We start from the raw sequence: 12,868 nt of genomic DNA on the forward strand, positions 1-12,868 counted from the left end.
CTCAATAAAACCCCCATCAATGAAGGCAATGCCCTGTGGTCCAGATGGGGGGCATTAAAACTGTCCATTACTTCTAAACACTAGCTCATCAGGAACAGCTGAGCTTCAGAACTAGGGAACCAAAAGTTTTGGAAAAACTAGCAAGGAGGAGAAGGTTTTGCCATCTTCCCAACCAGAACACTAACCACGCAAACATCACCCAGATGTAATCTCTGTGTTATTTATTCCCACTTCAGCTCTGGACTCCGGGGGTGATGGAGACTGTTTCCCCTGCCCGTGCTGGCAACAGAAGCCTTGCACCCGTCCCCCAACGCAGCCAGTCTTGGCCAACTCCAGGTATAGAGGGAGCGCATCTTCTAGTCCTTCTCCTCGCCGTGTGTGATGACGTAGCACAGATTCCTGTAGTCTAAGTTGCCACAGACATCTGGCGGGAAAGCTGCAAACATTTGCTTGACCTGGGAGAGGGAGCAGAGGGTCGGGTTACATGGAGGCTGATGGAAGAGAGAGGAGTCAGGGCAGGGCATCTGTGGGAATTTCCCCCAAAAGCTCACACTTACCTCCTCCTCACTGAACCGGTCAGCCTGAGTCATCAGTTTTTCCTTAATGCTGTTGGTGGAGAGAAGCCATCATGTCTTAGGAAAGAGCTGCCTGGTGGCCACGTGGACATAAGGTTCCTAGGGGAGCTCTAGCCCAGGGGACCCCAGCCTAGGGCTGATTCTCCCAAGCCCACGGCATCTCTTAGAGTCCTAACGGCCTCTTTTGCAACCTCTTCTAGCAGCAATGGGGGACAGAACGGAATGATCTTGAGACTCCTGGAGGCCACTGAGATGGCCAGGGTGTGCTAACAGTCAACCTTAGACTGCTGTGGGAGGGAACTCCTTTGTCTTTGGCTAGGACTGGAACCCAGGGCCTGGGTCATGGTAGGCGAATGCTCTAGTGCCCCTCACTGGGGGATTCTAGGCAGGTGATCTACCACTGAGCCACATCCCAGCTCCTCACTGGGGGATTCTAGGCAGGTGCTCTACCACTGAGTCACACCCCAGCCCCTCACTGGGGATTCTAGGCAGGGGCTCTACCACTGAGCCACACCCCAGCCCCTCACTGGGGGATTCTAGGCAGGGGCTCTACCACTGAGCCACACCCCAGTCCCTCACTGGGGGATTCTAGGCAGGTGATCTACCACTGAGCCACACCCCAGCCCCTCACTGGGGGATTCTAGGTAGGTGCTCTACCACTGAGCCACACCCCAGCCCCTCACTGGGGGATTCTAGGCAGGTGCTCTACCACTGAGCCACACTCCAGCCCCTCACTGGGGGATTCTAGGCAGGTGATCTACCACTGAGCCACATCCCAGCTCCTCACTGGGGGATTCTAGGCAGGTGATCTACCACTGAGCCACATCCCAGCTCCTCACTGGGGGATTCTAGGCAGGTGATCTACCACTGAGCCACACCCCAGCCCCTCACTGGGGCATTCTAGGCAGGTGCTCTACCACTGAGCCACACCCCAGCCCCTCACTGAGTCACTCAAGGTAGAAACTCTACCCTCAAGTTATGTCCCGTCTGCTTTACTTTCTTTTTTCTTTTTTGTTGTTCTGTTTTGTTTTCCAAGATAGGGTTTCTCTGTGTAGCCCTGGATGTCCTGGAACTCACTCTGTAGACCAGGCTGGCCTCAAACTCAGAGATCCACCTGCCTCTGTCTCCTGAGAACTGGGATTAAAGACGTGTCCCACCACAGCCTGGCTTCTCTTTACTTTCTGTTCTGAGACATCTTCACTAAGTGTCCCAGGCTGGCCTTGAACTCATTCCATAACTCAGTCTGGTCTTGAATCTCCTGCCTCAGAGTAGCTGGAATGACCAGCCTGTCCCCACCTTGGCTGGCTTGATGTCTTTTCCAGCTATTTTGGCTGTCAGCTGACCAGCATTTCCCAGACTACATCATGCTGTTCAAGGCCAAGAGCATCATGAAAAGATGCAGCTCAGTCTTTTCCATAGGTCTCTGTAGAACTTGATTCTTCACAGACCTGGGACACTAGTGCAAGAATCCCCTTTATGCAGGGAGAAACTGAGGCTTGGGGGGGGGGCATCCCAAAGGGAGATGTGGCAGGGTTGGGCCTGTCTCCTTGGGATCCAGGAGATATTGCTGGAGGTGGGGCCTGCACCCAGATCTGCATGAGAATTTATACCCCTGGCAACTGAGAAGGGGTTTGCAAGCTTAAGGAGGTTCTGTGGGCAAGGATGGGATCAGAGAGCTAAGTGGAGCCTCTGCTCTCGGGACATCCTCTGGCGCCGGTGGTGGCAGGCCCTGGTTAAGGGGCAACACACATTTTCCGTTGTTTGTTACTATGGGACAGTCACAGTTTCCAGATTGCCAAAGCTGGGGACTTTGCAGGCTCTGTTTCAACCAGAGCCTCTTCTGTGGCCTATCTGGCCAGCAGCCCTGTGCTCTAGGTCCCCACAGCCCAGGACGCTTCCTTCCATTCCTCAAATGAATCCCTCTGGTACATCCCTTCCTCACCCCCACCTCAGCCCTATCTTCATATGTGTGGGGGAGAAGATAGTCCCAATCATGTCAGGGGGTTCTCCTGGCACCTCAAGAATCAGGAAGGGTCCACAGACCCCGAGATTTTGGTTTGATATACCACTGGTATATCTCTTTGATAGTCCATCTGCACTCTGGGGAGCCTGACTCAGAGCCTTTGATGACACTATGTATGAAGGGACGTGTGCGTCTCCACCAGACCCTGTCCACCCGCTCCTCCACCCCCACAAATGGAAGCTCTGTGGACAGTCAGACCTGTCAGCACCTGAGCTCCTGAAGAAATGTTTTCACCAAATACCAGCTTATCCTTGATACGTAGGGGCCATTTCACCAGCCAGGGCCACCTAAGACCCAGCAAGGGACATCTTGGAGGTTGGCCCAGCTTCCAGGGACCAAAGAAGACTTCTACTCCCTGACCTGAACTCTTTGTCCCCTCTGCTCTCCCTAGGACATGTTCCCGTGTGTATTCCACAACAGAACCCGCCTCTATGATACCAACCCAAGGGCCTGCAGGACAGCTGCTTATGGCCACTTTCTACCAGGCATCCCAAGCGCAGCTGGTCACCAATGTCCCCATCTGGCACTATCCTCTCCCCAAACCCTATGTTCCCGGACCTTGGCTTCTAGATCTTTGCTGCACAGTCCTTCCCTTTCCAACCCCGTAACCATGGGACATAACACACACACACACTCCCCGCCGCTTCTCCCAGCTCCAGGCTAGTCATCTCCCCCAGGCCAGCTCCGTAAACATGCTCACTAAGCCGTGACTCATCTTCTGTTCTCACATCTAGAATTCCCAACCTAGAGTGGTCAACCTGTACTTGTCCTTCTGGGCTCACTCCCACCCCCTCCATCCCCAACACTCAGAAGCACTCCTTGACGCGTGCCACATTGCCCATCTGCTCCCACACACAGGGAGAGAGAGCCACCAAAGCCTGGGAGAGACAGAAGGTCTATCAGGAGGAACGGCGCTGGCCAGGCCGTGGCCTCCAGCTACTGGATGGATGTTAGCCCTGCTCGGCTGAGTTCTAAGGGGAGAGGAGCCAGGGCTGACACCCACCTTGGCACGCCTCAGCTCAAGTCCTGAGAACTTACAAGTCGGCCTTGACGAAGCCTTTTCCTTCAGTGTCAAACACCTTGAAGGCATGCAGTATGGTCTCTTCTGGGTCCGTGCCTAGAGGTAGCACACACAGGACAAGGAGAATGAAAGGGTAGTGGGGGCCTCTCAGAGGTGGTGCCAAGCTGGGCAGGGGTTAAGAGAGGGGGAATGTCCCCAACTTCCACTGAGCCACACCCCAGCCCCTCACTGGGGGATTCTAGGCAGGGGCTCTACCACTGAGCCACACCCCAGCCCCTCACTGGGGGATTCTAGGCAGGGGCTCTACCACTGAGCCACACCCCAGCCCCTCACTGGGGGATTCTAGGCAGGGGCTCTACCACTGAGCCACACCCCAGCCCCTCACTGGGGGATTCTAGGCAGGTGTTCTACCACAGAGCCACACCCCAGCCCCTCACTGGGGGATTCTAGGCAGGTGCTCCACCACTGAGCCACACCCCAGCCCCTCACTGGGGGATTCTAGGCAGGGGCTCTACCACAGAGCCACACCCCAGCCCCTCACTGGGGAATTCTAGGCAGGTGCTCTACCACTGAGCCACACTCCAGTCCCTCACTGGGGGATTCTAGGCAGGGGCTCTACCACTGAGCCACACTCCAGTCCCTTTCCTTCCTTCAAGGTCCTGCACTGTCATGGGATCAAAGGCATGTTCACCACACTATATAAAAGACCAGCTAGCTAATGACTGCTAATGGCCTGAAATTTTGTTTTGTTTTGCTGTTTTGCTTTGTTTGTTTGTTTTGTTTTGTTTTAATTGCATGTCCTATAGCCCAGGCTGGTATAGAACTTGCTATATAGCTGAGGTTGGCTTTGAACTCTGGATCCTTCTGTCTTCCTCCTCCCAAGTACTGGAGTTACAGGTGTGTGCCACCACAGAGCTCAATGGCTAGGCCTTGATGGATGTCAATGAATCAGAGCTACAAATCCATCTCTGCTCTGAGTCCAGCTCCAGGCCTGCAGCTCCACCACTTGGACACAGAGCTCACCGTGTCTCCCCATCAGACTGGGGCAGGACCCTCTTATTTCCCCCATCAGAATGAATCAGGGGTCTGGCGGGGGGTGGGTGTCGTGGGATGCAGGGCGTCGAGCTCGCCCGATGGAGAGAGACGGAGGAGGCTCGGGCCTGTGAGAGGAGTGAGGGCGGTCTGGTGTGGTGCCCGAGTGCAGACTGACAGGAGCGCTTGCAGCTGTGTGTAGAGAGGCTGCGTGTGCTCGGAGAGGAGAGCCTGGTCCCCGTGTGAGGGGGAGAGAGCTAGTGTATCCGATCCGCAGAGGCTTAAGCAGCTCTGAGGGAGTGGGATCGGCAGGTGGAAGAGGGTTGCTGATGGGGGCTGGAGAGAGCCTCGCAGGCCGGCGTTGAGATCTCTGTGTAGTGAGAGAGTGGTGGAGGCAGGGGGCGGGAGGTGGAGGTTGAGGGCGAGCCAAGTCTGGTCCAAGGGAGTTTAGTTGGGTGGAGGACCGGCGAGCAGGGCAGCGCTGCCTTTGGCTCCTAAGAGAATGAAGTGGCCTCCTCGCCAAGTTCTGAAGGGCGCTGCGAGGTGAAGACTGCATCTAAGAGTGCCCTTGTAGATCAAGGTGGCTGGCTCGCATCTGTCGACGGAAAAAGATCATAACGCGACACGATGCTTGCACTTGTCTCGGAGCTTGAATGGGTGGGTGAGCTGGTGCCAGTGTGGGGTGGGAGCACTGCCTAGAGTCCCGTCCCCAGCCACAGTGACTGCGGGCTGGGCCGTGCTGTGCCGCTATGGCCTTGGTAGAACACTTCCCTACGACAAGCCCCTCACGACCACGTCCAGTTGTGGAGCGGTGACAGGCTCTCGAGCTGGAGCGCAGGGCTCAAGATATTTGAGAACGAGACTAGACAGTCTCCTCTGAGTAGGATCATCCCCAGCAGGCCAGCTCGACGCGGCGGGTCGATTCTGATCTCAGGTCACAGAGTACGAAGGATGACGCCTGTCCGAAGGACACTCACATCGCTCCAGCTTGAGGTGCTGTGATAAGGGAGCGGTTGGCCTCACATGCACAGCTGGAAAGAGCGACCTGCCGCTAGTAGCCAAGCTTCCTCCTAATGCGGCACGACGTCGCAAGAGCGCCTGAGGTGAATCTCGCTTGTCGCACTAGTGGAGAGTTGGGGACCCATACATCCCCTCTCTTAACCCCTAGCCATCTATATGTCACGACACTCAGGCTGTCACGATCAGCACGGGATCCTTTATGAACGCTCTTTCATTCTCCTTGTCCTGTTGTGTGCTAGACCCTCTAGGAACGGACGCTCCAGACTTTTACTGCTCTTTCCAGTAGCCTGTTTCCAGGCACCATCCATGGGGGAGGCTTCACGGCAGTCGGGCCACAGGGTCGGCCTAGACGCTACAGCGGGTTAGCAACCCGCGCTAAGTCGACTTCGGCGGCCAAACAGCGTGGCTGTCCAAACTCTGGTCCTGGCCCCTGTAGTATTAGCGCCAGCTGGCGGCCACTCTAACTCCCACTGGAGCGGAGCCCTAACACCCCCCATGCCCCTCACTCAGTGGGGATTCTAGGCAGGGGCACTACCACTGAGCCACACCCCAGCCCCTCACTGGGGGATTCTAGGCAGGTGCTCTACCACTGAGCCACACCCCAGCCCCTCACTGGGGGATTCTAGGCAGGTGCTCTACCACTGAGCCACACCTCTAACCCTGAGTGGAATATTCTAGGCAGGGGCTCTACCAAAACACCAAGGTATAGAAAGCAAGTCAGCCTACTCATTATCACCCCTTCACTCTGTAAGGGAGGCCGGATCTTAACCTTAAAGGTTAGAGACATCCATAGCCCAGGATGTCTCGTTCCACCACAGAACCCTCAAGGTCAGGGATGTGTTTACAGGGGAGCTCCCAGGGCCAAGGAGAAGAGGATCAGAGATGACCCATCTTCCAGCCCCATACCTGGGGCTACGTCTCAAGAGTACGGAGTAGTTAGAACCGGGGTCTATCTGAGTTCTCTTTTGTGGGGATACCTGGGGCAGGTATCACAAAGTCACTGGGCCTCCTCAGACTCTTCATCACTGACAAGAGCTCCCCAGTCCTTTCCCTGGAGACTGCAGTGACCCCACCATAGGACAAGGCAAGTAACCAGCCTAGCAATGGGCTCAGCCGTGAGTGGATCTCAGAAATCCTATTCCCTTTTAGCACCCCTCTGCCTATCCGTCACCATCCACAGAGGACAGAGAGGCAGGGCAGGCAGGTCGGGAGGAAGGCAGAGCGGGGGGTGGAAAGGGAGACTGGGAGTGGAAGGGGTGGGTATTGTCCTGTCAGTGAGAAGAAGGGTTCCAAGGGAGGGGTCATGACAGTGGTCTCCACTGTGCATGCACACAGAGGTGGAAACTGAGGCAGGGTCCTGGCCAGTGTGCACAGCCAGGGGATCCATACCTGGGAGCCTTAATGTGTTTCCACCTGTGGTTATGGAACACAAGGGCCAGGATGTATCCACTTCCTGCTCCCAGCCCTTGCCCAGGCTCCCAAGAAGCTCACTCACCTTTGAGTTTCTCCCCAAACATGGTCAGGAAGACGGTGAAGTTGATGGGCCCTGGGGCTTCCTTCACCATGGCTTCCAGCTCCTCGTTTTTGACGTTTATACGACCTGGAGAGGGAGAGGGGACACGCCCAAGTGGTCTCTCCTGCTTCTCCTCTTCCAGCTGTCTCCGCTGGGCACTGTCTGTCCTTTGGGGAAACTTCAGGGGGAACACTGGAGTCTACAGGCTGCTGCCTCCCCCCCCCCCCCCCCCCCCCCCCCCCCCCTCCTCCCTCCCCTCCTCCCTCCCCTCCTCCCTCTCTTCCTAGAAAGCAAAGCAAGCCACTCTGTATCTCCCTTTCACAGATTCAAACAACAAACAAACAAAATCATGGAGACTGGAAGAAGTGGAGTGGGTTGTATAGGGGGCCTCAGGTCTCACGCATCCCCAGACACAGGAACCTTGGGATCCTACTTGGTCCAGTGGGCACTCAGGTTCCCAGGACCTCAAAACTCAACCCATATTGGTACCTTAGCTAGTCAACTCCAGTTTTTCCCCAAACCCAGCTGTCTACTCTTTGATTTTGGGACAGTGTCTGGCCACACAGTCCGGGCTATCACTGAATCAGAACTCCACCTGCCTCGGTTTGGGAATGCTGGGATGACAGGCATGTGCTAGCCCCCACTTTTGACCTCTCGTACTTCAGGGCCTTTGTACAATGTCAAAAATGATCTTAAAATGTTCTCCCCTAGCCACCAAGCCCTCCTGCCACACTGGACACCTTCCCCTCCACCCGCCCCTCAGCTCTCAAGCCCCGTGCCGTGGCTGCCTTGGTCTGCCCCTCTTTCCACCTCGGTCATTAGCTCTACCTAAAAACCAAGGTCTCAAGCTGCCCCAGCTTCTGCTTTACCCACCCAGCGCGGCAAAGGTGTCCCTCAGGTCCTCCTTGTCGATGAAGCCATCCCGGTTCTGGTCCATGATAGTGAAGGCCTGGTGGAAACATGGGTGATGGTGAGCCACCAGGGCCTACCCAGTCCAAGTTGGTCCCTCCCCTCTCTCCAGGGTGTCCTCGATCGTCTGCCACGGGAGGAACCTCAATTAGGAGCTGTTGTGTGGTCTTTTGATTGTGTTCTGACAAATAACGCTCGCTTGGAGTCAGAGGGCAGAGCTAGCCACTAGCTGACCATAGAGGATTGGAGGATTGTCGAGACAGGAGACAGGAAGCAGTAAGGCGGGGCTGATAGAGGATCTTGGCCCTTTTGGACAGAGGAACGGAAGAGGTAGGAAGCAACTGGAGGCTGCTCCCTGTTCTCAGATCTTTCAGGTTCTTACCCCAATATTTGACTCCCAATTTTTTATTGGTGAAGATTAATTAGATTAACGCTTCATCCCAATCCAGAGCTCCAACTTAGCTTAGTGCGTGCTACATGCTGGGAACTGTAGTCCACCTTCTTTGAGCCTACCCTGAGTGCTTTGGGACTCCACACTCATTGTCTCATTTTCAAGAGCACAGCGACTCAGAGAGGGAAACTGAGGCTCAAAGAGGGAAATTAAGGCTTTTCCATAAGTCACACAGCGAGTGCAGGCTCAGGTAGAGGGTAGCGAGCCACCTCTGTAGGCACAGAGGCAGCCACGGGGACCTTGAAGAAGGATGACGGTGTGGGCAGCCACTGCGGGCTCTTTGAACAACCTTTGCGAATCCCAGTAATCCTTTGTGAAGGTTCATCGCCATTATTGTCGACCTGACTAGATTTAGAATCACCATGGAAACCCACCTCTGGGAGCATCTGTGAGGGGTTTTCTGGACTGGGCTCACTGAGGTGGAAAAAACCACCTTAAGTGAGGGCTGCAACCATCTCATTGGCTGAGGGGCAAGCCCAGAGCCGGTATTCAGCTCTCTCTTCCTCCTGACTTTGCATGCTCACACTCCTGCCGCTACACCTTCCCAAGCCCTGACAGACTGCACCCTCAGACTGTGAGCCGGAACAAACCCTTTCTTCCTTAAGTTACTATTTGCCAGATATGTTATTGCAAAAAGGAAAGTAATTAATATAGGTCCCCAGGGTCCCCGGGGCCACCAACCAACCTCCTTAAACTCCTGAATCTGGGACTGGTCGAACATCGAGAAGACGTTGGAACTGGCTGTGCCCTCTGCTCGCTTCCGGGCTCTTCTGGGTGCCTGTGGGGAAGAGGTGAATCCTCCTAGCCATTGCTTCTTCCAGAGGTCAGCAGTCACCAGTGCCAGGCCAGGGGTCCTAGAACACCATGGTCCAGGTACCATTGCCATTCTTCCTTGTATACACACACACACACACACACACACACACACCCCACACCAGCCAGCTGGAGCAATGGGCGGAGTTTCACAACTACTTGTGACAGCTAATGACTGTCCACTGGACAGGCCCTAGAGTCACTGTGGAGACAAACCTCTGGGCATGTCTTCGAGGGAGTTTCTAGACTAGTTAACTGAGCTGAAAAGACCTGCCATAAATGTGGGTGGCATCATCCCACGGGCTGGGGTCCTGAACTGAGCACCAGAGTTCATCTCTCTGCTTTTCCGACGGCTGATGCAATGTGACCAGCTGCCTCATGCATGCTCCCGTTGCCATGACAACCCCACGCAGTGATGGACTGCATCCTCGAATTGTGAGCCCAAACAGTTCAATCTACCTTGCTTTGCTCAGGTATTTTTGTCCTAGCATGAGAGAAGTAGCTATTACATTAGTCTCACTTTTCTCGGCTCAGGCAAGAAGTCTGCAGAGTGTCCACTGAGCAGGGTGGGGCAACTGCTCCTGACCCCGTCACCCACCCACGTCCAGGCTCCCAAAGCTGGTGGGATCAGAATGGGCACGTTTCTATCCCTGATCTTCTGTGGAGCTTTCTGAGCTCACCTCTACTGTGCTAGAATCTGGCCGCCTTGTCTGGTTGTAAAAGCTGCCAGAATATTCTCAGCATACTGTTGAGGCTCTTATTCCTGCAAGACTCATCCTGGATGTGATCTCAGAGTCCCCCATCCACTCACCGGGATCCTTTTCTCACCCCAAACCCACTTGGAGCTGCCTTCTGCTCCTGTCAGCACAGAATGAGGTGTGTGTGTGTGTGTGTGTGTGTGTGTGTGTGTGTGTGTGTGTGTATGTATGTGTATGTGTGTGTGTGTGTGCGCGCGTGCGCACACAAGCACATGCACCTGCGCCTGCCTGTAGGCACATGCCAGTGTGTGTGTATGTGTGTGGAAGTCAGAGGACAGCTTTCAGGAGTTGGCTGTCTCTCTTCTTCCACTGTGGGGGGACCAGGGATTGAACTCAGATCATCAGACTTGGCAGCAAGCACTTTCTACCTTCTGAGCCACCTCTCGGCTATATTTTTAAGACAGGATCTCTCATTGGCCAGAGCTTACCTATTCAGCCAGGCTGGCTAGCCAGCGAGCCCCAGGGATCCACTGTCTCTGTGTCCCCAGTGTTATTATCTCCAACACTGGGAAGACAAGCCTGTGATACCACATCCAACATTTTTTTCCAACCTGGGTTCTGGGGATCCAACTTGGCACCTCGTGTTTACAGAACAAGCATGTTGTCAACACAGTTCTCTCCCCAGAGCCTTAAAGCGACTTTTAATGTCAGAGAGGAATAAAAGTCTGGGCTCAGCCCCCTCCCCCACCAGCCGGCAACCCTGTCCCAGTATTTTCTGGTTCCCCTAGCTGGGGTTCCCCCAGCTTCCCTGCTGCGACTCCAGCACCTGTGTGGTCCCCCAACTCCCACCCTACTGTCTCCTCAATTCCCTAGGGCTCCTCGGCATATGTCGGGAGCAACAACCCAGTGACTTATAATTAGCTTTTACTGGGTGCTAATCTCTAGTAATCCTTTGAAAGAGGGGGTGCCTGGAAAGGAGACCACACGTGGGACGCTGTAAGCCTAGGAAATATTTATAAATCCCTTCAGATATCATAAAGAAAAGAACTCCCCTGTGGAGTTCATCTCACATAATTACATATACATTTCCCTCTGATTAATAAAAAATGATCACTTCCGACGGCAGGATATTCTACCCATTCTCAGGACTGCAACCCCACCCCCAACATACACACACACCTCCATATGCCTTCTCCACCCTGGCCTTTCAAGTCCACCTGGCCACAGGCCCTCCTGGGGCCCAGAGCTCTGCAAGGCAGGAAGAGACCATCTTTTATCTGGCTTGGAAGTTTAAGTTTATACTGCACCTTCGAAAGGTAAATTTACGGCGATGAGACCATTCCAAGGAAGAAGGGCATCACCCAGACCTCAGTTTTCATCCTGGCTTTTGTGATGATAAAGAAAGGCAGAAAGCATGACTAGGGAGATGGGCTTGTGGGTAAGAGTGCTCCCTGGAGACACAGGAAGACCTGAGTTCAAATTCACAGAACTCACATAAAAATCCAGGTGCATTTGCCTACACACTTGGAACTCTGATGCTAGGGGAAATGGAGACAGAAGGATTGCTGAGCTAGACCAACTCCAGGTTCAGCGAGAGACCCTGTCTCAAGGGAATATGGTGCAGATTGATAGAGCAGGACCCCTGACATCCTTCTCTGGCCTCTGCACATGCACACAGGTGTGCACACACATACATAAGGCACTTAACATTCTTTAAGTCTCTATTTCCCTGCTTATATTAACTTTTTTTTTTCTTTTTTTTTTTACACAGAGTCTCACGTAGCCCAGGCTAGCTTCAAAGTCATTACGTAGCAGAGGATAACCTTCAATTTCTGATCCTTGTGTCCCCATTTTCCAAGTGCTAAGATGACTGGCATGTGTCACCATGCCCCATTTATGTGGTACTGAGGATGCAATGCAAAACCCCATGGATGCTGGGCAAGGGCTGTACTGACTAAGCCACACCCCCAGATCATCTTTACTTATGAAATCAAGAGTAATGCCCACCTCAAAACATCAGAATGATTACAAGACCCCTGCTGGCCTACAGTCAAAGCCTGGGTCTACTCCCTAGGACCCTGAGAGAAATCAGTTCCCTTCCTTGTCTCCAAAGAGTTTATAGTCTTATTGTAGGAGACAGGTCATTAATAGAAGGTGATTAAAGAAGGACAGGTGCTGAGTCACAGGGCCAGGGGACAGCTGCAGGGCCTGAGAGGGACCCACACCACCAGCGCTCTCCAATTTGATCCCCTGCCTGGCAGGCAACAGGACCCTCATCCTCCCAGTCAGAACAATAGCCCTCCACCTACGGAGCCAGTGAGACCAGGTCAGTCATATCTCGCCACACTCTTCCTCCTTATCCCCCAACTTCTGCCTTTGTAGGATCAAAGAACATCACCAAACCAGAACTCACGTGGATGAGAGGCTGGGAAATAGCTCAGGCTGTTGGAGTGATTGTCTTGCATGCATGAGAACCAGAGCCCATGCAAAAAGGAGGAAATTGGTAGCATGTGCCTACAATCCAAGTACTGAGGAAGAGGAAATGGGATCCTTGGGCCTCATGGGGCAGCCTTTCCAGCCCAGTTGGTAATCTCCAGCTAACAATAAGAGAGCCTGTCTCAAAAACAGAATAAAACAAAAACCCAAGGTAGCCAGGTAGTGGTGGCGCACGCCCTTAATCCCAGCACTCGGGAGGCAGAGGCAGGCGGATCTCTGTGAGTTCAAGGCCAGCCTGGGCTACAGAGTGAGTTCCAGAAAAGGTCTCGAAAAACAAAAACAAACAAACAAACAAACAAAACCCAAGGTAAAAGGAC

The 12,868-nt window shown here is 53.9% G+C and overlaps 1 protein-coding gene across 4 annotated transcripts; it reads right to left on the bottom strand.

Moving 5' to 3' along the window:
* Positions 1-208: 208 nt before the first annotated feature.
* On the bottom strand, positions 209-11,915 carry Myl10 (myosin light chain 10). 4 transcript variants are annotated; one of them, XM_036172413.1, is made up of 7 exons: positions 11,879-11,915; positions 9,230-9,309; positions 8,058-8,133; positions 7,167-7,271; positions 3,637-3,715; positions 558-606; positions 357-455 (listed from the first exon to the last, which is right to left on the bottom strand). In XM_036172413.1, exons 1-7 carry the CDS (start codon positions 11,904-11,906, stop codon positions 357-359), a joined length of 516 nt encoding a protein of 171 aa, XP_036028306.1. In that variant the 5' UTR covers positions 11,907-11,915. The 4 variants fall into 4 exon arrangements, with proteins under 4 accessions (XP_036028303.1, XP_036028304.1, XP_036028306.1 ...); XM_036172410.1 differs by lacking the exon at positions 11,879-11,915 and having other exon boundaries at positions 209-455; positions 9,230-9,429; XM_036172411.1 differs by lacking the exons at positions 9,230-9,309; positions 11,879-11,915 and adding an exon at positions 8,978-8,984 and having other exon boundaries at positions 209-455.
* Between the last annotated feature and the right edge of the window lie 953 nt (positions 11,916-12,868).

Source organism: Onychomys torridus, chromosome 22 (assembly GCF_903995425.1).
Source record: "Onychomys torridus chromosome 22, mOncTor1.1, whole genome shotgun sequence".
NCBI lineage: Eukaryota > Metazoa > Chordata > Mammalia > Rodentia > Cricetidae > Onychomys > Onychomys torridus.

Bases quoted from the DNA above. Each gene is read 5' to 3' on its own strand.
- Myl10 (XM_036172410.1), bottom strand. From the start codon at position 9,424: ATGGTACCTGGACCATGGTGTTCTAGGACCCCTGGCCTGGCACTGGTG. The intron at 7,272-8,057 runs GTGGGTAAAGCA...CTCCCTCTCCAG, and splicing joins GGACACCTTTGCCGCGCTGG to GTCGTATAAACGTCAAAAAC. The intron at 456-557 runs GTAAGTGTGAGC...TCCCTCTCCCAG, and splicing joins ACCGGTTCAGTGAGGAGGAG to GTCAAGCAAATGTTTGCAGC.